At 43.6% G+C, this 23,798-nt stretch overlaps 1 protein-coding gene across 3 annotated transcripts in view; it reads left to right on the top strand.

Annotated features, from left to right (window-relative positions):
* The window catches only part of PDCD1LG2 (programmed cell death 1 ligand 2), a 66,127-nt gene that overhangs the window by 22,589 nt on the left and 19,740 nt on the right, over positions 1-23,798 (top strand). For all 3 annotated transcript variants that reach the window (XM_042913161.1, XM_042913163.1, XM_042913162.1), the window contains exons 4-6: positions 8,065-8,334; positions 15,426-15,560; positions 20,888-20,937. In XM_042913161.1, coding sequence (XP_042769095.1) covers positions 8,065-8,334; positions 15,426-15,560; positions 20,888-20,937 — 455 coding nt within the window. The remainder of the gene's footprint in view (positions 1-8,064; positions 8,335-15,425; positions 15,561-20,887; positions 20,938-23,798) is intronic.

Here is a 23,798-nt window from a genome sequence, read left to right as displayed (position 1 = left end):
ATGTAAAATATTTTTGCTCACTCTGGGTCACAGTTTAAGAAGTTTGGAAAACACTGCTCTTGTCCAAGCTTCACCTATTGCAGATGAAGCAGCTAAAGTCCAGAGAAGTCAAGTGGGTAGGCTGGGGGAGCCCCGTTAAGTCAATAGCTGTCCCCATTCCTCTAGGTTAAGGGCTCTCCTTACCCCGATACAAGCCAAGAACCTAAATCCGAAGAGAATCTTCAAGTTCATGTTTGTTCTGGAAAAGGTCATTTTGGAAAAGACCATAAAAGAACAACAGATTTGGCTCTGTTCATCAGCTTGTGTTTTTCATCCTGCCCGGACTGCTCTGGGTTTTTTCTCTGTCCCCTTCCAATCTCACCCATTAGGCCTCAGAGGATCTGTTCTGTCTTCTGGAAAGTCCATAGACTTTGGTCCCTAAAGACCATTGACCTTGGCAGCAATGTTGTAACTTTATGATCTGGCACAAAGAAGGACAAACTAGAAGGGTTAGACATAAGGGTGAATGTTGTTTCCACCTGTGGCCTTGGGCAGGTTATTTCACCTTTCATAATCTCACATTTTTCTTATTTGTAAAAGGATAACAATAGTAGCACCTACCACATAGGATTATTGTAAAAATTGAGATAATGAACATAGAGAACTGAGCATGGTGCTTGGCACATGGTGAGTGTCCAGGGAGTCGGTTTAAAGACCTCCTCTCATCTCAGCCATCAATAAGTCATCAGGAAAGTCATGTGCTTGGATGTAACTGACTTCCACCTTCACTGCATTTCCTACACCCAGAACTGGAATGAATGCTACAACTTTGAAGTTAGCCTGAGTTCAATTAATGGGAAGAAAGAGGGCTCTACATTGTCATGATCTCCTAATGTGTTCAGTATCTTCACCCCTCACTCCCTGACTCCATGTTTGTTAATCTCTATTTAAGTGCTGTAATGCATCTAGGGTCTCTGGGCAATTGGGGGCCAGTCATTTCATGCTTTCTGTCCAATTGAAAGCTGCCATTCATTCCTGGAAAGCCACTCTGCCAGCTTCGTCACCTAGCTCAGGGATGACTCAGGTGTGGAACAGGTTAATTCCTTAAATCCGAATTATTTATTCTTTAGATCATTGATGGTCTTTGAACTAAGGTAGATGGATATACGAAAACTATACTAAGGTATATGGATATATGAAGACAGTTTTAGGAAATGAGTTTCTAATTCCTAATCTTCCCCAACTACTCTTTCCCCAAATTGAGTGTGCCTGAGAATACGCCTTCCAGGCAAGTCTCTTGGGGTTCCCCTAAAACACTTCCTCTTTGATCATTGCCTTCTTCCACTTCATAAAAAGTGTGCCTCTCACCCATCGTGAATATGGTGCATTGCCCTGGGGCATAGAAAAACATGGCGCTGACCAAAAGAGTGATTAGAAATATTGATACCATATCAAACTTTAAAGACTAATAAATACTTCTGAAAAATAAGTGGTATCAAGTTCTGTGTTCAACAAATTTGGAGAAGGCCCTAATAGAGTTAATAGATGATAGCAAAAAATGAAATAGTTTTTTTTTCCATGTAAATCATAATGAAGTGACATTCCTGTAACAAAACTGCTTCTACTCCCACTTACTTATTCACATGAGTAAGCCCTTCTTGCCACAAAAACGGAAAGTCAGAAATAGAACCGATGCTTACCCTTGCCTCATTCCAACCACAAAGTCATATACATCCTCAGATAAGTGGACAAGTTGAAAAAGAGAACCCCATCCATCCTATTAAGAGATACATTTCTAGTCAACTTGCCCTTTTATGCTTAATCATTATCACCATTTTTACATCTGGATCTTACATGTGCTGATAATAATAGAAATGAGATTTCCTTTTTTTAGTATTTTAAAGGTTTTTATTTATTTTTGAGAGAGAGACAGACAGGAAGATCATGAGCAGGGGAGCAACAGAGAGAGAGGGAGACCCAGAATCTGAAGCAGGCTCCAGGCTCCAAGCTGTCAGCACAGAGCCTGATGCGGGGCCCGAACTCACCAATGCCAGATCATGACCTGAGCTGAAGTTGGTTGCTTAACCAACTGAGCCACCCAGGTGCCTCAGAAATTAGATTTCAGTGCACAAGAAAACTATGAACACTTGAAGCCTCGTGATCACAAGGGAAAAAACGACCCTCAAGAGCGAGATGTATTTTGTTGTTGCAAAGAAACATAAGGATAATCAATAAAAGAACTTCCAAACATGTTGCGTTAGGATAAAATCCTGCATAAAAAGTGGCATGGGAGCGGAGGGTCACAGAATGACACAGTGTGAAAGAGAAACCGTGTAAAGCTCGAACCATTAGAGGAGAATTTTTGTATATATTTTTCCACAGATGTTGGCATGTGTGAAAGATATCTAGCTATCTTTTGCCCTCTAGACAGCATTAGATACATCTGTAAGAGTCAAATCATTGTTTTACTTAAAATATAAATATTTACAAAATGCTAAACATAATCTATTTTCCCAATATAGAAACTTAGGAAATTTTTTTAAATTTTTTTTTAATGTTTATTTATTTTTGAGACAGAGAGAGACAGAGCATGAATGGGAGAGGGTCAGAGAGAGAGGGAGACACAGAATCTGAAGCAGGCTCCAGGCTCTGAGCTGTCAGCACAGAGCCCGACGTGGGGCTCGGACTCACGGACAGCGAGATCATGACCTGAGCCGAAGTCGGACGCTCAACCGACTGAGCCACCCAGGCGCCCCGAAACTTAGGAAAATTTTTAAGAACCGACCTAAGACGTGTGAGAAGGGGCATACTGCATCCAAGTCCTTTTAGAAGGAATGCAGGCAATAACAGGAAAAGCTGAAGACCGTCAGCTGAGAGTATTCTAACCTGATCAGGGGTCTCTGGAGAAAGCAGGGGAGATTTGGGACCTTAGTAAGGATTTGCTTCAACGAAACAGGACTAGAGGAAGGATGTGCTTTTTCCTTAAAATGCCTCATCTATGGCATAAACTTGAAAACAGGTTTATAGCAACTTCTTGGATGTCCAGGCAATATTTCATATGAAATATAGTGAAAAGAGCGCTAACTTCAAAAGTACAGGAAAGTCAATACTAGGTAGAGTGGCTTGAGAGTCCAGAAGAGAGGTTTCTGAAGGGGAAGGCTGCCACTACAGGACTGTGAGTAACCTGTCCGAGGGAGGTCAGGGAGCATGGCCTAAGAGAAGAGCACCGTGACCCCGAGAGTCCAGAGAGGCCAGGGCTTGCGCCCTCAGGTTGAGAACTGGCCTATGCAAAAGATCCCAGACAGTCCCAGAACAAGTCATAAGAACAGAAGAGCCAAAGCAGCCTGAAGTCTCCAGGCAGGGTGGGAGATGGGAATGGGAGATGGCCAACCCCCAGAACAGGCTGAGGCTCACAGAAGTGTTTCCAACCGGTGAAAAAGCCCCAAGCTCCATGGGCATACAGCTTGAGCAAGTCGAGGAAGGAGGTGGCAAGGCTTCCATTTTTCTCTCACAATGGCCTTCACCCTAAGGAGGGCAAGACAAAGGGCATGGGTGGGGTGGGGGGGAACAGCCCAAGGGAAGTGATGCAGCCTGGAAAAGATAATGACAGCCTCTGGACCTAGAGAAAGCATTTGCTTAAGACACTTACTAATAGGGCTAAATCTCTCCTTTCAGTGCCTTTCCCCACTTGGGGAAACAAAAGGGTAATAAGGAAAGCTGGAATTAAGAAAACAATGTCCCGAATTCTGAAATGAGGAAAAGTGCCTGCAACTTACAAACTATTTAACCTGAGGTTCCTCTGCAGCTCATTTAACAGACAAATTGGGAGCAAGCCTAAAAGATTTATTTCAGCAATTACTATAAACCCGCCTATGTTCTGTTAAGACCGAGGTATTTGTAAAACTATATTTTTTCACCTTAATTACTATCATTATGATAGAGCAAATAATACAATGTGCAGCTTTTTCTTTATTTCAGAAATGCTAGAGTTGCCAGTAGCATAGGGATCATATAGTGAGAGACGACCAGGGAAACAAAAACCATTTAAACCAGTAGAAATTTCAATCAGAAAATAGCAATTCTTTTGATGGAACAGACTGAACAGCCAACCTGGGAACAGTGTGGCAAATTGGCAATTAGCAAGAGCAAGAAGCTGTTGCCCGCACTGGACTGGAGGGAGAGGGGGAAGGCAGGAGTACTGGAGTTCAGAGGCCAAGGTCATTCTACAGACGCTAGAACCACAACGGGCCCATCCAGTGGTAGCAGGAGCCGAGGAAGAGATGTGGATGCTGGTGGAGAGGCCCCTATAGCATAGACCATAGGGGAGAAATACCCCGACTTCTCCCTCCCGCTTGCCCTCCAGTCTTCCCACCATGCCTCCTATTGGCTGTCAGGAGCCTGGGGAGATAGCCTGCAGGAGTCTCCTAGATCATTCATTTAGTAAAATTGATCTCATGACCTTAGACTGTATTAAAACCCTGTGTTGGGCCTAAAATATGCTCCACACATAGGAAATAATTAGTCCCACTATACTTTGTGCTGCTTAAAGTCTGGAATATAGGTCATGTTATACTGGCAAACAAAGTGAATCCAAGTCTGGTCTGAAAACTGTCCTCTGAGATAGGGTTGAAGGAAGTAGCCATGTTTTACCCAGAAGTCAAAGACGATATGGAATCTTGCCAGTTATCTTCAAACACCCGAAGGATCATATGCAACAGTGAATAATAATTGCTAACATTAACCGAGTTTTTGCTATATTCTAGGCACCTAAGTCATTCAATCATCCTAACACCTCTGTTAAGGATAAGTATTATTGTGCAACCAGAAGGCTCGACAGGTCATGTAACCAGCCCTTGGCTCAGCATAGTCAGACCTTTCAGACTTCTGTCTACTATGCTGCCCCCATGTTGTCTTATTAAACCAGGCAATTACCAATGGGTTGAAGCTGCCCAGAAGCAAAGTTTGGCTTGGCAGAAGGATGATCTTTCCAATGAAAGTTTAGCTTTCTTATTGTCTAATCATGGTAATGGCTACTCCTGAAAGTAGGAGCTTCTATTAATCGATGTATTTTGCCCAGAGTCAGTTATCTAGCAGGTTACTAATATCAGAAAAGTGTTAGTAAGATAAAAGGAGACACTTCATAAAGATAAAGTCAAGACAACAGGGAGACATAACAATCCTAAATGTGTGTACATCTAGCAACATAGCTTCGAAACATATAAAACAAAAATAAAACAGACCTAAAAGGAGAAATAAATCCTCAGTCATGTTTGGAGATTTCAACTCATCTCTACTATAATGGATAAACAAAAAAGAAAATAGAAGGGTTCAGTAAACACAACCATCTTGGCCTAACTGACACATACAAAACTTACACCCAACAACTGCAGAGTAGGAAGTTGGACTATTTTTAACTTTAAGATGACTTTCATCTCTGAAATTCTAAAATTTACTCATCTTTTCCTAAGAATATCTCCCTTAGTCCAGCTTCCCTGTTGTGTGTTGCTAATATGTATTTTCGGCCACTTCCCAAATTTGCATGAGGCTGTGGAGGTGTCTTTAATGTTGTAAACATGCAGGCTGTGGGCTCCCATCCTTTCCCCAAACCTTGCTGGTTCTTTTAAGTGAACATCTCTCTCATCTGCTTCCTCATTTGTATATCCCAGATTATAGCCTCAGCCTACCTCCCGATTCCTGGCCCCCCGACCTCTGAAACCACCTCTCAACCTGGCCCTCAAGATCAGCTTCTTGTTCTGAGCTATCCTGCAAGAACCAGCCACACCTTCATATGCAACACATTGCTGCTATGAACCCATTTATTCTTCTCCATCCCCCCAAAGACCCCAGAACTTACAGAAATAATCTACACCAAAATAGGATGAAATGATTATAAGAGGACATCAAACCAAGGGAAAATACGTGTAGGTAAATAACGTAAAATGAGAGATAAGGTGAGTCCTCAAAAATTCATGCTTCAAATACTATTGAATTTTTACAGGTAGATCAAAATTGGCTTCAAGGACACTGGTAGGTCTAACCGGTTCAACTCCTCAGCAGGATGCTTCAAAACCTGCTTCTCCTCATCTTCCACTAGTTCCGTGTGTCCCTAGTTCCCCCTGGGAAAACACGTCCCCCTCCCCCCTTCCTGTGTCTATTGCTCTATCCCCAGACTTTTGCAATTACAGAGAGAATCATCAATTCCAATGCAGAATTCAGAATAACGTGGCCACGACTGGCATGAGTTCAAGTCCCTCTACCTACCCCAGATTCCAGCTGTTTTGAATTTTACCTACCTCATAGGGTCCTTGGAGAGTCTAACTGGGATAATGTGTGTCAAGGAGATAGAATCAGGTTTTAGAGCCACTCACCCCTGTTCTTCTCCTTGGACCCCTGGTCCAAGTCCTTGACCAGGTGAGCTCTACGCACAAGAACCAATAGCCAAATGGGAAATGAACTCCATTTGTTAAATTAGTACCTGGATGAGCACATGATTTTCTCCCTTCCCCTCTCGGTACTTTAAGGCTTCTCTGGTGATTTACACTGGATAACATGACTTAGAATAAGGGCCTCTTTTTTCCTGCACCCCCATTCTAACTTAGAGTCCAGGTTTGCCGAACAGACCCTAAAATTACTCATCTATCCAGCCTCATGGATAATAAAGTCCATCCCACCCACCCAGTCACAAGCAGAAGCTGGAATACTGTGAGCCAGGAAGATTTCAGAGCTTTTTGAGGCAGGCAGGTCAGTAGGCCCAATTGAGTATGTTCTACTGCATGGAGACAAGAACTTCAAGAGAGGCCCACAGACCGTGAACCACGCTTCCAGATGAGGTCACTCACCGCAGTGAACAGTGACCCCGTGAGCGTCTTTGGCTATAACTAATCAAATTAGCAACTCACAACACAGAGACACTCAAGGGGCAAAACTGTGGAGAGGGGCCTGAACATTCCTCCCCTTCCACAGTACATGAAATCACACAGCGTGAAGCTTAGCACCTAGAAAGCACTTACTACCTCATACACATTTGATGTTTTCCACAGGGCTGTCCTCATGATTTTAATGTAAAATTGCTTTTCAGGATGGGTGTGCCTGTTGATACTCCTCCCAACAGTAAGAAAAAAATGGTTTCATCACACCTGAGCCACAAACACAAAGATTGTATCAAAATTCTGTTTCTTAAAAATTTCCTAGCTAATGGAAGTTAGTACTCATTTCTACTTCCCTCCACCAAAAACCAACAGATTACTTTCCATACTCCCTGGTATCTGCATATGTTGTTAATATGTCTTTATTTGGGGCTATCATCTAAGATAACAATTTGTCCTTGTGTCTTATTGCTTTCGATGTCATTTGTATGCATTTTAGATCTCAGTTTTTTAGAGGGTAGGGAGCCACTTTGGATTAATTTACTCAGCATACACTATACACAGGTGTGTGTGTGTGTGTGTGTGTGTGTGTGTGTGTGTGTGTATGTGTGTACAGGATAAGTAAGTAATATAACTAATTCTTAACTCTTTATAGGTAGAATCTAGGTCTTTATTTTTTTCTCCTCCTAATTTCATAGAAAAGGGAGGAAGTGGGGAAGTGGGAAGAAAGTTTTCTTCTGAAAAGATGTTGGAAGAAGCACCAAGTAAAACAAGAATGTGGGGATTATCTAGTGATTTCATTTAACCACCTTCTGTCTTTTCTCCAGTCCCCGGTTGTAAGATAATTTACAGGAAGCCACAGAGTGTGATAGTGGAAAGCACTGTTGAGACTTGGAATCAAACTTCCAATGTGCAGATGTTGGCTCCAGCAATTATTAAAGCCTGGTGACTCTGGGCAAAATACTCAACCTCACTCGCTTCAGTTACCTCCAACAAAAATTGGGAATACCAACAACACCATTTTTGTTATATTATGAAAATGAAATCCTTCGATGTCAGTAGCATGATATCTGGGACACAGGAAATGTTTAAAAAATTAAAAGCATAATTACTTAATATTGATAATGATAATTTTAGCCATTTCACATGGCAGTGAGTACGGAGATCTCTAGGAATCAGAAAAGAAAAACTTACTTCTTTTTCTTTTTGTTTTATCCAGCTTCCTACAAGAAAATAAACACTCATATCCTTAAGATCCCAGGGGTAGATGAGGTACAGCTCACCTGCCAGGCTGAAGGTTATCCCCTGGCAGAAGTGTCCTGGCCAAACGTCAGCGTCCCTGCCAACACCAGCCACACCAAGACCTCTGAAGGCCTCTACCGGGTCACCAGTGTTCTGCGACTAAAGCCACACCCCGGCAGAAATGTGAGCTGTGTGTTCTGGAATGCTAACGTGAAAGAACTTACTTCAGCCGTCATAGACCCTCATGGTAAGAGCAGCCCACCCTTCCCGACTCCAGTAGTCAGGAACTAGATGGCATACTCAGAATGAGTAATTGGAGGATAGCGTAATAAAAAGTCTATTTGTGGAGGTGTGGTCAGGATCTCGAGAAGCGAGTAAGGTTATGGCCGGACCCTGGGGCTTCAACAGTCAGAGGAGTGACTGCTACTGTTGGGGTGGTTCCCGGATGGAAGCCAGGGAAACAAATACCCCAACCTCACACTCCCTCCAGCCTCCAGGCTCCTGCCTGTGCCTCCCATCCGCGGCACCCAGCTGTGAGTCAGAGAACAAGGGAGTCCCACTGATGTGTTTCAAAAAGGCCAACCTCTCAGAGCTCAGAACCCAGTGTTGAAGTGCAGAGGGTGAATCTCAAGAGGAAACAGATAATAGCCAGCACGAAAGCTAATCACTGTAATTCGGGCACGGTGCCTAGAGAGTCAGCAGAATAAATGTGACTTTGCTGGCTCTGCTGACACTCAGGTGGGTATGGGGTTTTCAAGGAAAGCTGGCCTTTTGTAAAATCTTTCAGAGCCTTTGCTGATGGCTCTGTGCCCCATACTTTAGAACTTCATGCACCAGGGAAATTTCAAACAATTTGGGAGTCTGTTTTATTTTGTAGTTGCTAGGTAAGAACATCTATTTGCCAAATAAGAGCAACTCTACACCTAGTATCAAAATTCTTCCCTAAGAGACGGGTCACCTTCTCACCAAGCTCATCATAAGGTTCCTCTTGCCCCATCTAACAAACTGCTGCAAACTTTGTGGGCTTGAGACAACACGAATTTATTAGCTTACACCTTTGAAAATCAGAAATCCCAAATGGGCTTCACTGGGCTTCAGTCAAAGTGTCAACAGGGTTGCAGAGGCGCTAAGGGAGAATGATATTCTTGTTTTTTCTAGCTTCTGCATTCCTTGGCTCATGGTCCTCTTCCACCTTCCAAGCCACCAGCTGCATCCCTCAGACGTCTGCTTCTGTCATCACGTCTTTCTTTAATTCTCCTGCCTCCCTCTTCCACCTTGTAGGGACCCTTGTAATTGCATTAGATGCCTTCCCCCAACCTGATAATTCAGGTTAATTTTCCCATTTCAAGGTCCTTAATATAATCACATCCGCAAAATCCCTTTTTGCCTGTGGGGTAACACGTTCACTGGTTTCAGGGATTAGAACATGGACATCTTTGAGCTAGCCATTATTCTGCTACCGTACCAGCAAAGGATATAATCTCCGAATAAAGGGCAGTCCCTAGCACTGCTTAAATTTGACATAATTTATAGAAACTTTAATATTGTCATTATATTCCACTTTTTGCCCTTTGTCTTAGTTAGACAAAACAGAGCCTACGATAGGAGCGCGTGTGGCATGCCAGTATTTAGGTGGTGGCCTCAGGGAGCAGGGATGGGAGGCTTAGGAGATTCAGACCAGAAGCAAGAATTGAAGTTGTTGGTATCAGCAAAACGGGAGCTCAAATACCCAAAGACCACCTGGGAAGTGTAAGGACGGCCTCCCACAATGCTCACTCAAAGCACTTCAGGTGGAGGTCATCTCCTTTCACCCCTGTTGGTTGACAGCAGTCTGCAGGACTGTGCACTCCATGATGGGAGCTATGCATGCATGTGGGCTGAGTGAGTTCCCCCCAGCACCTGTAGTGTCAAGTAATCCCAGGGCAGAAAGCAAAGTACCCATTTGAGGTGAATGAAGCAAGTCAAAGGTCACCCAGACTTCTCCTGAGCTGTGGCTGAAGTTAGAGGTGAAGCCAAGAGGAAGTGAGACAGGACTGCAGCAGTCTGTCCCTTGCCCTATAAGCCCCGTGACTAAGCCTTCAGGCTGGGAGGCAGCCATGAAGCCATATGGTATCTCTTCACAAGATTTCATAGGCAAGAGTTCATAGAACAAGCTACAGTTCTGGCTGCTGAGGTGGATGCCAAGCCATAACCGATCATTGTCCTCTCTCTCATCCCCACACATTCTAGATCTCCCTCACTCAGCACTTCAGATGGAGCAGAGGAGTGGGGGCAGGGAGTGGGCTGGTGACACTCGCTTTCAACCCTGAGAGCACCGAGCCCTTGGTTGCCTTGCCCGGAACAGACTGACTTGCTGCAGTTGCCTTTTCTTTGTTATTACTGAACGTGGAAGTACAAAAATCAGAGAATCCATGGATCCCCGAGTTCCAGACCTAACCTTCTGTGCCTGCATTAGATAGCAGCTCTCACGTTCTTCATGGTAATCAAGACTAATCGCTCTGTCAGTAGAGAAATTCTTTTCTCTGCCTGCTGGTCCACCCATGGGTAGAATTCAAGCTATGAATTTAGATGCAGTAGAGCATATCCCTTGATGGAAGCATTTGCCACTAGGAAGCTGGACCTTTAATCCAGTAGAGCCTAAATCTGTGCGGATAAGAAGGAAAAATCCCACATGTGGGTCACTGGACGTAACAGTGAGAAGGACCAAGCTTCAGCATTGAGGAAACCCTGGCACAGAAGCAGCATGTGCTTGAGGTGAGACTATCAGGGGGAAGTGAATCAGAACCTGACTGGAACCATCCATCATTCAGCTACATTCATCCCTGGCTGAAATCAGGGCTGGGACAGACAGGATAGAAGCTGGGGCATCAAAGATATCTGCTCTATCTCAAATTAATTTATATTTCATCATGAACTGGCAGGACTGAGGACTTTGAAGTGACTCAATCCCCATCTCATCATTAATTTCCCAGGATTTTCTTCAGGAGGAAAAAAACCCTCCCTGACATAGTTTTCAGGGGCAGCCAGCCGCCTTCTCATTGCCACCCCCTCTACCAACCCCCCCCCCCAACCTATCCACACTTTACTACCCAATTCCAACACTAAGGTTAGCCCAGCTTCTTTCTAACTGAATGGATTTGAGAAAGTGAGGCAGTAAAGAGAGATGTCATGCTAAGAATCTTGGTAGAAATGAAGACATTAGAAACACCTCATTTTTAGGGTCAACTTTGAGGAAAAATAGTGAATTAGGCAAGCTGGTCTTTAATGTTCTCTACCTCTCTTTTTATCACAGTGCAGATCCTCAGACTTGACACCTTATGAAAACTGAGATACAATTAATTCATACTAGGGCTTTAGAGGCTTAAATACTAACAGTCACAGAGGAATTTATTTTTCTTGGAATTGTTGAGTAACTGTCCTTTGCTGTGTGGAATTTCCTGCCTGGTTAAGCGTAGGCCAGTACTTTGGATGGAATGTGGTTTTCCAGAAGGATCAGGGAAATAGGGGCCTGGGTAAGATGAACTTTGAGATAACTGGAATCTAGCCTTTGCACCACCGATTACATCAGTGTTTTTTTCTTTGCGGTGGAGAAGTAGGAAGGGCACACTGACCATTCCTCTGGAGACCTTGAACCAGTGATAAATTATGAATGAATGAAGGTGGTTCTTCTTTCCATGGAAGTCAGTGTAGCTGAATGAATAGTCAACAATCACAGGAGAGGCCCGTGGGGTCTGCATCAGCTCAGGATCTTCTAGGATATCACTCATAAATGTAACTGGCAAGGGCACGGAGAGATTTTCATGCAGTTAGAGACTTTCAGCCTACATTTACCTATTCTTCCCAGAATTGTATTCATGCTACTACCTCCTGACATGGCTCCTGGGCTCTGGTCAGCTCTCCTTCCTCACCAGTGCTCTCTGAGATTTCTGGCACCTCTCCCACCCCCATGATTTCTCTGCTCAGGCAGTTTCTTCCACAGAAAACATAACTACTCACCCTCTTCACTGCCCTGAAGTCTGCCCTCTCTCCAGAGCAGCTTAGATAATCCCAGGGCAAAAGGGGTCCTTCCCTTATCTCTTCTTCTAAGACTGATTACCTGTACCATGACTTGGTTTGCCTGTGACTATACTTGTCTTTTATCTTTCATTGTATTTTAATTGTTCACATGGGTCTTCTTTGTGGCAAAAGCTAAAACAGTATGCCCATACTAAGCTAAAACACACTGCCCATACTAAGTGCTCAATTAATGTCAGATTAGTGGGTTGGAGGATTAGCCTTGATAAAACAGTCCCATTATCCCAGCCAACAGACTGTGTGGACCACCAGATCAGAGCAGTCAAGTGACCCCCTGGTTTGTAGCACTAATACCAGCAACAAATAACCAGTCACACATCCTCCCATGGTTCCTGGCATTTTAAGCTGCTTTATGACTGTCCTTTTTCTGGTCATTCTCATCAGTTGAGTTGCTCATTGCTGATTCTGTGACCCATCACAAACTTCTCTAGAAGTCAGTGAATAAAGCAAATAGAGCAATGAGAGTCTGGTGGTGGGAGGTGCTCCAGTGTTTGTAGGATGGATGACTGAACATCCTAACTTGATCAGAAACAAAAGGGCAATGGGTCCATTTTCCTTTTGAAACAGGGTTTCCTCTGCTCAGCCCATTGTTGCATTTCATGAGGAAATACAATGGGATTGGAACACAGGAAATAACTATAAAAACATTTTTATGGGGCTGGAAGTGAAGCCATCCAAGGAGACCTGGAGGGGACTCTCTGGCAGTGGTCAAGAGCATGGGCTCAGAAATCAAACAGACTTGATATTTAAATCCTCTCTCTGCCACTAGTAGCTTTCAGAACATGAACATATAACTGAGTCATCCTAGAACTTGGTCTCACATTTGTAGAATAAGAATAATGACAGATACCTTAGAGGGTGATGGTGAAGATTAAATGGAATATGCCTGCTAAGTCCTTAGCACTCAGAAAGTATGGAAACGGGGGTGGGGTGGTGTGGGGAGGACAGGGAATATAGTGCCTCTACCAAGAAGCATGGCTTCCTTGAGTGCATGGGACTGTGGGGAGGATGAAACCTAGTTTTCCCATTGTATCATCATATCATTGTTAAGTAACATGTAATTATTATAAAATAATTTATAAGAATATGTATTAGAATAAAGGCTAAGCTGCTACAACGGAGAGACCTCAAAATGTGACTCAAACAAGATAGAAGTCTATTGCTCTCTTAGGTAATTCAGAGCAGGTAAGTATCTATATTCCATAAAGTTATTCAGTGATCCAGGTTCTTTCCATCTTGTTGCTCGCCGTTCTCCAAAATGTTTTCTCTGTTGAATTGTCAAAGCTGGGTCACTGCCACATCAAAAAGGAAAAAGAGTCAGAAAGGAAAGTCAGAAAGGAAAAAGAATGGTGGAAGACTTGTCCAATGTTTTAAGGCCAAGGCTCAGAAGACCCATGACTTGAACTTAGTTTACATGGCTGGCCCACATCTAACTGCAGGGGAGGCTCCAAAATGTAGTCTTGAGAAGCCATGTGTCCAGCTAATGACCTCATACTAGGGGAAAAGAGAGAATGGATTTCAGGGATGAGCATCAGTCTGCCACAAGGTAAATAAGGACAGGGAGGATCGGGCTAGGTAGACTACGTAGACAGTGATTAACTCGGCCCAACAAATCCTTACTGACTGACCTCTTTCATGTAGCTGGCACTTGGCTCTATAGGGGATTCAGAGATGACTTAGGTGAAGTCTTTGTTCTCCAAATACTTACAGTCTAAGCAGACTGATGTTCGTTGTTGGAAAGTCTTGAGGGACGAGTAGAGCTTCTGTATGCAGAAGGGACTGTGAAGGAACCTTCAGAGGACAAGGATTTGTAAAGAGTCACTGAAGTAAGGACTTCTCCTGTTGTGGGGACACTGAAGGTCTTGGGGCCCCTTGACTCACAGTGCTACTGCAGTGGTACTTAATATAAGCACTTCCTAAAAGTAAAAGAGCTGTTGTAATTAGTACAAGCTATGCAATGTGTGCATGAGCCAGGCTTCTGAATCCTTTCTTCCTTAATGTTCACCACACTGTTTTCAATAAAGACAAATATCTGCGGGGAATGGAGATTTGATTAAACCAATCTGGGCTTGCAATCCTGGCTTTGCCACTTATTTGGCATTGATAACCTCAGATAGATTTTTTAGCATTTCTAAGCCTTACTTCCTGAACTCTAAAATGAGGGGCTCAGATTAAATGATGTCCAATCCCTTCTCAACTAAAACAATCTGTGATTCTCAGATGGCACTGAGATGGGGGAGAGGGAAGGCAGTTGGCAGGATTGAGCCTTTCCTCCTGAGCACTGTTGCCAGGTTTCTCCTGGACCATAGTGTTATGTTTATTCTGCAGTAGTTACTCCATGGGGCAAAATTCAGGCTTTTGGAAAGGGCACAGCTTACCTTGGGTATGCTTCTTTCTCCCCATTGCGAAGCCCCCTCCAGTTCTTCCTCACTGTCAGTCTGGAACCCTTATTCTAACTTCTAGATACTCAGAACTCTCCTTTACAAGGCCTTCCCCTGTCTCCAAAATTGCTCTTCTCACCCGCCTCTCCAGTAAACTCACCTTTTCCTCAGTGCCAGTCCTCAGTGATTAGCTGACACAAGGAAGAGGACACGCTGTAGTAATTCACACTAAGGTATGAATGTCTGGATTTTGTATGTTAACACTATCTACAATATTATACTTTTTTCCCCAAAAGGATCCCTGTTAACCCTTGAAATTGATTGACTAATGGTATAGATTCTAAACACTGTGAGTGCTTGACAGTGGAGGGGGAGTACATGTTTGGGTTGAGAGACCATCCTACTGGAAAGAAAGAGATGATGATAGATAGATAGATAGATAGATAGATAGACAGACACAGTAGATGGATGATGATGATGATTGATAGATAGATAGATAGATAGATAGACAGACACAGTAGATGGATGATGATGATAGATAGATAGATAGATAGATAGATAGATAGACAGACACAGTAGATGGATGAGAATGATGAAAAACATAGAATCTGGAACCAGACAGCCTGGATTATATCTCAGCTCTGTCTCTTACAGTGCAACTTTGGAAACATTTCCCAGACTCTCTGGACCTCCCTTTCTTCACTGGTAAAATGAGGGTCATAGCAAAGCCTGCCACATAGGATGGTCGTGAGAAGTAAATGATCTAGTACGTGCAGCATACACAGAACAGTACCTGGTTATAACCTCCTCAGATGGTCAACTTGTTGGTCTATCTCTAAGTTCCCATGCAATGGGATTCTGGTGTTTTGTTTTTTTCATCCAGGTGACCTAGAACCCAAGATCCCTTCAAATTGGCTGCTTCCTGTTTTCATCCCTTCCTTCATCATTGCTTTGATTTTCATAGCTACGATGACAGCCCTAAGGAAACAGCTCTTCCAAAAGCTTTATTTTAGAAAGGGTAAGTGTGTTTTATTCATGGTAACCAAGTGGACTGGGTGTCTGCAATGTGGGGTTCTGCTCCCCAGTTTCATACCAATCTCCTCAGGGCTTATGAATCCCTTTGGGCTCATCCTGATGATTTTTTTCCCCAGAAGAAAACGGCCCTAGTCTTCTTCAGTGAGCTGAAATCCTCATACGGAATATTTTTAAAGGAATGTTTTGTTCCTATGCTGAAATAGTTTGCTTTGTTCTTTGAGCCAAGAAGAGTCATTAGCCTCATGAGATCAGTGTCATTTTGGTAATGCAGACAACTATGTGGTCAGAGTTCACGGGCAGGAGGATGCCAAGATCACTTCTGAGGATTCCTTCAGTTCTCTCCCCCTCTTGCCACATTCTGGGCGTCAGCTGGGCTAAGCCCTCCCCAACCCCTAGGAATCTGAATCCCTTGGTTGGTAATGAAAGAAGAGAAGTGTGTGAGGCCATTTGCAGGCAGGAAGACCACCTGTTTTGATGGCTCCCTAATGTCTTTCAGTGGCTCCCCTGGAGTCCCTCCTCAGCCTATCCTATTCTCACCCACCTACTCCTGTCATGTAACCTTTGAACCCTGGCCAGAATATCTGCAGACTTGTCTTCTGGTTTACTAAACTACTCCTTTTTCAGCACCCAGTAAGCTCCTCCCAAGGTCTACACATGGCCTTGTTTATAGAAAAGGAAATGACATCTGGGAATAATCCAATAGGAATTGGGGGTAGCCATTATTTGAGAATTGGGAGGCTTTTTGGTGTTTGTTATGCTACATTTACAGTCTAACCTCTGTATTCTCATCTGTCTCAAAATACTATCATGCTCTATTTGTCCACTGCCCTATGTATGCATTAACTTGGGTGCTAACCACAAAACTCTCTACTATAGAACCCAAGGAATTATTGTCAAAAGAAAGGGGAGTGGAGGTTGAGGAAGAAGGAAGAAGGAAGAAGGAAGAAGGGAGGAAGGAGAAGAGGAAGAAGGGAAAAAGAAAAAGAGAAAGAAATGATAGAAATGGAGAGGAAGGGCATTTCACCATAAAGGAGGAATTATAGTGTCTTCTCTGACAGAACTTTAACTAAACAGAATCACTTCTTTTTTTCTTTAAACATTTTATTTGGGGAAGGGGGAGCAGAGAGAGAGAGAGAGAGAGAGAGAGAGAGAGTTAATTTCAAGCAAGCTCCCCCTTAGCACAGAGCCTGACAGGAGTCTTGATCCCACTGACCCTGGGATCATAACCTGAGCCAAAATCAAGAGTCGGATGCTCGACTGACTGAGCTGCCCGGATACCCCAAACAGAATCACTTCCACAAATCTATGACCTCAGAGAGCCATGGCAGATGCCCCTCATTAGAATTTAATCTTCTGTCATTCTTCTTTCACCTCCCCCATACACACCCCTCAGGAACAGGTCTATACCAAAGTTCTAGGCCTGCAACCTGAGAACTTAGTCACCTGAGAAATGAGCAACAGAGTTTTCTGTCCTTACCCTGTCTGGGGGAATGAAATGGGGTCACACTGAAAGGTAGAGCAGAAAAAATTCTTTCCCTTATCCTTCACCCCAGTCTCAAGAGTGAGCGAGGCTATCAGTAGTTCCACACTAGGTACAAGGCTTGGGTACCAACTGTGGTGGTAGACATTTGTTGCTAATAAGAGTTGAGAGAGTAAATTTCCAAATGGTTCCTTATTTGTTTGTAATGAGCCAGAGGGAAATCATGGCTGCCTGTATAATACAACGCCATACCCCAACTCACATGCACTGGGATCTGCTTTCCCTCATGGGAGGCACATGGACACACACGCACACACATCTGTGTGCCTTGCATGTGTCATGAAAGAAGGTTGAGAATGGCTGATCCTGTAAATAGAGCTTTAAACCAGAGTCAGAAGGCTAGGTTGGGACCTGAAGCTGCCATTTATTGGCTTTATGATCTTGTACGAATTACCTAACTTCCTTGAGATGGCTTTTTCTATCTGTAAAATGGGAAGCGACATGAGAATGAGCGTTTTACTGCTTATTGACCCAACCTCACCGCCACTACTGAGGTTCACCTGGACTGGAACAGAACCCTCCCAACTTGTCTCCCTGCACCCATTTTTTGCCACCTGCAGTATGGGTCTATTTTCGCTTCTAGCCAGAACAGGCTTTCAGGTTCTCAAGTCTACACGTCTGCATGATCAGACCTCGCCCATGGCTTCCCACTGCTCCCTAGGCGAAGTCCCAACATGCCCTGAGTGGTGTGGCTCACAATTCTGGCTTTTTCCTGAGACACCATCACCCTCGTTCTCTAAGCTCTAGCCATGTGAGGGTCCTAAGTCCTCAGTGCCACCCCACCCCTTCAGATCTGAGTTTTCTCATGTAGCACACGGTCCTCTTAAAGTATTTTCTTCTCTTTGTCCACCTGACTTGGTGTCATCCCTTAAAACTTGGTGAAGCTACTACTTCTTCAAGCCTCTCCTGATTCTGCCCCCCTCACCACACCCATCACAGGACATCCCCTTGTGAGATGCTTCCGGTACCTACTTCTCCTTCCAGCACCCTCAGCACACAGTTATACGTCTAGGACCTGTTTCAATACCTTGGGCCACAAACTCAATTGCGTCCCTTTTAATTTTCCAACTAATTCCTCAAGCACCCACCTGCCTGTCTTAGACATCCAATGTCTCCCCCTTACAGCATGGACTTCCCCACCCCCGACATACTGTCACAAGGCCAACTTAGCCCACAGGGCTGCTGCTTCCAAACAGACAGGGAGGCTCCTGGGGAGCCAGGGCAGTTCCCCTGAGGGCCCTGGTTTTGAGCTCTTTCTATTCCCGCCAGGCACATCTCTGTTCCCTCTGGGGGTCTCCATCGACCATGCAAAGGCAGCCTTGCTGGTCCAGATCCCCACAAAGACCAGAGTGACCCAAGCTGACACTTCTCTGGCCCCCCTCATGTGTGCTTCCATGGTTCCCGAAGCAGGACCCTCAAGGGCTGATGAGGCAGAAGGGGCTTCCCGCTTTCCCCACAGCTGTGCCCAGCCAGCTTCTTCTGGCTGAGGTCTTTATGTTAAGTCTGGGATGCCAGTCCTAACTTCCTTCTCTTGAGTTCCTCTTCAAGCCATTGCTGTCCTGAACTTCTCAGTCTATCAGAGAGAGTCAAGTAAAGGGGTGGCTCTCTTAGTCCCTCTCTGCCCAGAAAGCTCATTGGCTCCTAAACGGACTTGCCCATCTATGACTCAGCGACCAGCTCTGCACACCACGCTGTACAGGGAGGGCAGCTGTGGCCAGTCCATAGAAGGTTCTGTTCACCATCACTACCCGAGAGGAGCCCTCAACAGTGCGGGGCTCCAGGTGACTCACTGTGTTCTAGAGAAGGAGCTGGCAACTTCTGTTGCAAAAGTAATGTAAAGTTCTGCCTCATCTGTTGGTCTTTAAGTTTCATGACTGCAGGGGCTGTGTTTCTCTTATTTACCAATAAATGCCCAGTGTCTGAAACATTGCCTGGCACATGTAGATAGATGTTCAATAAAATTTTACACATTGAACCTACTATACGCAGGTATCCATGCTAACTTGCTCTGTATAATATAATAGCCGTATGTGGTTATTCAAATTTAAATTAAATAAAAATTCAATTCCTTGGTCATGTTTTAAGTGCTCAATATTGTTAGTGGTCAATAGCCACGTGGGGCTAGAGGCTATTGGACAGAGCAGATATACAATATTTCCCTCTTTGCAGACAGCAAAATATGTCCCTCTTTGGACAGCACTGGGCTAGACCCTTTACAAACTTCTTTTCAGTTAATTTTACAAAAACTTCTTGAGGCAAGGAGTAGTGTCTACACTGCACATGAAGAAACTGAAACTTCAAAAGTATTCTTAAAGTCAAATAGCTGGGGTTTGAACATAAGTCTGTCTGATGCTGTATGGCCTTCTTGTTGCAAAATAATAAAAACTGACTCAATCTGGATAGTATTATGTTGGGCAATGGAAGGAGAGAGTCTCAACCCAAAATAATTGAATGGCTTGATCATTGGCTGTGCCGATGGCAAAGTCAAGAACAGAATCCAGGAGGAGTCACCAGCTATAAAGAGACCAGATCTCTAGAACAGGCCTGCAGCTCATAAGAATAATATTTCTCAAACTTTCTGTTATAAGAAACCATTTATTTTTACATTTCCAATATGTTAGCGTCAATGCTTTTGCAATATATACTAAAACTTAATTACTAAAAAGTAAAATAAAAAGAACAAAGACATACAACAATAAGCCCAGTTTTTATTGGATTCAATAAACCTCTAACATGTCAATAAATATGATCAGAAAAAAACACAGTAAAAGGATTACTATAGAAGTTGCTAAGTGTTATACTAAATCTCGGTAATTGTCTCACTGTGGGCTGGTAACAAATCGTTCACCCACCAGCCCCAGCCCATGGACTCTACACTTTGAATGGCACTGCCCTAAAAGACTGAGCTGGAACTTTACAGGGATTTAAACCAAAGACCAAATATGTTGTCTGATGGTTAAGGAAGCACTACAGCATGGCAGCACTTTCTCAAGCGTTAGAGAGGACTGGACTGAAACTCCATCATTCATGGGCAATTTCTATGGGTTAACTCTTAGGCTCCTTTCAAATGTAACTCCTCTTCGGGGAGACTTCAGTGCTGGATAGAGGCCCTCAAAGTCCAGGCCAAGGGTGGTATTGTCATGAGGCAGTTGCTAAAAATCTAGTATACAGAGCAAAAGCAGAAGTAGGGATGCACAGAGTTTAGGAACCCGGGCATCAAGCTCTAGAAGAAAATCAGAGCTGGGACAGGGAACACGTGACACCAAGGGTTGAAAAAGAGATGAAACCAGGGAAACAGTGGTGAACAACATCCTGTTATGTGAACTTGTGCTTCTGCCCCGAGTTCCTCCGGAACAATATCGGTCATGTACACCTTAGTATAAATTAATTGATCAGCCCTTTTGCTTCATGTAGGGCAGACCAGAAGGAAGTGACAGTCAAGAGCAAAGCAGAACAGGGAAAGAGAATTCTGAAGCCAGACGTTTCCTGGGGCTGAATACCCAAATTAAGAGTCCCTCAGCCTTTGAGTGCCTGGTGGCCAAGGGCTGAGAAAAGAATGGAAAGTAGACCTACTATTTTGTTCAAGGTTTTTGCCTAAGGGTACAGTTTTCCCTTATCTGTTGTTCAGCCTGATGTCTCAAGCCACAGTAGGCATTTGGCTTCTACATGTGATTTATTTGGATTAACTTTTCATTCTGCCATCTGTTAGCCTATAAACAGAACACTTTTCTCAGTAATCTTATCCTGTCCCTGGGATTTCTCTTTTTCAGACACAACCAAAAGATCAGTCACCACAATAAGGAGGGAAGTGAACAGAGCTGTAAGTAGTCGTGACTTACCTTATCTCTTTCACCTCTTTTCTTCTCCTAGGTTAAATTAAGAAATAAGCCCTGTTCTCGGAATGCACAAAAGGGCAATGGAATAGTTTCAGCCTGCACAGAATCTTCCTGTTCAGTGGCATTTCTGCCCGTTGCTACTGTGACCTTAGGTTGTTCCACACCTCTCTTGGAGGAAAAAAAAAGTGTCTGCTGTGCAGCCACAGAATAGTTGTGTACTCTTTGGTCTGTCTCTATTACTAGGCATTACCGGGAATCTGCACAGGACATCAAGGCCCACATGCTTAGAAACATGTTTAACACTTAACAGCAAGGGAAGATACTCAAATCTGAACCGATCAACAACTCATGTTTTTGCAACCGTTGTTAAGTACATCGTTGGGGGCTGTGGGTCAAAGTTGGGAGAATAGAAGTCTCTTCATGAGGCTGACAGGCTTGGAGCTGGAATTTGTGGGAAAGGATATGATATGGAGGTCAGGAGAATTGGGGTTGCTAAAAATCATTCAGCCTGGTTGGATGAAATGCTTAGACCTGGGGAAGTGGTGTTTTGGGGACCAGACCTGGGTCCTCCTGCACAATGGGTATTTCTAGCTTTCTTAGGAAAACCACCTTTCCTTTTGAAATCTGGGGATCACATGGTGTGACGCACGAGCTCATGAGTTTGCCAAAATCATAGGCAACTCATAGAAATTTGTAAATAACTTTGCTATCAGCTACTTGAAATATTCAGAACTGGTCATTTTAGAGTTCTGTTGAATGTGTCTGTAAAATTCCAGAGGCACCAACTGTGAAAACAACTCTAAAAAACCTTCAACACCAGGGTCAGTGCCTGGCAGCTCAGAAGTACAAAATATGACTGACAGGAATGACATTGGGCCCTGCTCCCTCCTACCACATCCCTGAAAGCCATTCGTGAAAACACATCCCATTACTGCAATACTCGTCCCTGGGCACAGAACAAGGAACAAAGGCAGTTTAGGTCTGGACTATACTTAAGGTCTAGTTGTGCTGAATTGCTCTGAATCAACAATGAGATATTCTTAACTCAGAAAAGTTTCAGATTATTACTGGCAGTACTAACTGAAACATCTGTTCCTTGAGAAACAAAACTCCTATAGTCCGATAGACTGGGATACTTGGTCTACATGTGGGTTTCCATGGGAGAGACCTCAGTATTTGTGCTTCATGAGCTCTGAGTCTTTGTATAAGCGTCTCCTTCAACTGCTCAGCATAAGGAAGAAAGAGAAAAAGGGTGTCTGCTGTAGAGCCACAGAGCAGTTGGTTTGAGAGCAGAGGTGGTAAGGTAAACTCAGATGCCGAGACGGCCAGGCAAGTATTGAAATGACAAAGAAGGGCACACTATAACCAGATAGGGGATGGTGACCAACTGGAGGGCATATTCCTGTGAATTTAGCACCAGGCTAACATTGTTGAAGAAGATGAAATCCAGATTTTTCTATAAAATGTCCTAGTTATTAAATGCTTGCTGGAAGTATTTCAAATATCAAACAAACCAAATAAAATATGTCCATAGGCTAATTGAACCTATGAGGGACCAGTTGCAACCTGTCCCCTAGAGAGAAAGTATTGTCAGAAAAGGGGTTAGAATCTGAGTAATGAAGGCAAAACCATGTATGTGAGGAATTGAGGGAGGCTCAAAGGCTTGCGGCCATTCTGCATGTCTCATCCTATGGCCTGCCACAAGGCCTGAATAGCACATGGTTAATAGAGGGACTTTCTTGGATTAACAGGGTATCACAGCCATTTTTAAACAATGCATCTCCTTATAAGCAGAAAAACCTCATACTCTTTTTTAAATGGTAGGTGAAATTCAAAGTAAAGTAAATATCTTGGTCAAAAGTCAAATTAAAGAAATTAGACTGGGGTGCCTGGATGGCTCAGTTGGTTAAGCATCCAACTTATGGTCTCAGCTCAATGTTGATCTCAGGGTGGTGAGTTCAAGCCCTGCATTGGGCCCCATTCTGGGGGTGAAACCTACTTGAAAAACAAAAAACAACAAAAAGAGGAAAGATGGGAGGGAGGGAGGGAGGGAGGGAGACTAATTCTCTTCTCTTTCCCCCCAACCAGTAACATATATTCGTCCATTGTGCCTTCTAACCTGGGGAGGGAGAGTAAAGGAGGTGAAAGAATGATGCTTCTCTTCTCTCTTCCTCACCCCTCCCTGGCACTTAAATATGTGGTGTGATGTAAAGAGGTCAGGACCATTTAGATATACATCAAAGAGGGCTCACACAGGAATGTTCCTGGTACTTTTATTTACAATAGCAACAAATCAGAAATACAGGTGAATAGGAAATATAAACAACTAAAATGAAAGCACAAAAAATAGATGTATTTTTGAGATGGATAAATCTGAAAAATATAATTTGGGGAGAAAAGATACACAGCAGAAAGATAGAGACAATGTGTGGGCAATTATAGAGTTTAAAAACTGCAAACAACCTCTATGTAGTGTTTATGGAAACAGTCATGTGAAGTAAAAGTACAAAAACAACCAAATTTAACCTCTTAAACCGGGTGGTAGGGATGCCGATGGTGACGATATTATTCTCCTAGTTTGTTGTATGCCTGAAATGTTAATTTTTATAAAGAAGAGGTCATGACTAAAATTCAAGAGATTTAGACTCCAGTTTTTCTGTGAGCTACACAATCTAAGGTAAGATCCACCAAGGGGCACTTGAATATTCTCCAGAGAAACAGAACCACAGAACCACTAGGACACTGGCAAGTATGAAATCTATAGGGCAGGCTTGGGGGCTGGAAGAAGTTCGGGTAGGAGTTGAAATTAGGAATCCAAAATCTGTAGAGTAGGCCAGTAGGCTGG

Source organism: Panthera leo, chromosome D4 (assembly GCF_018350215.1).
Source record: "Panthera leo isolate Ple1 chromosome D4, P.leo_Ple1_pat1.1, whole genome shotgun sequence".
In the NCBI taxonomy this organism is placed as follows: domain Eukaryota; kingdom Metazoa; phylum Chordata; class Mammalia; order Carnivora; family Felidae; genus Panthera; species Panthera leo.
Note: the sequence above shows the minus strand (reverse complement) of the source record. Positions and strands in the feature narration are given on the sequence as shown.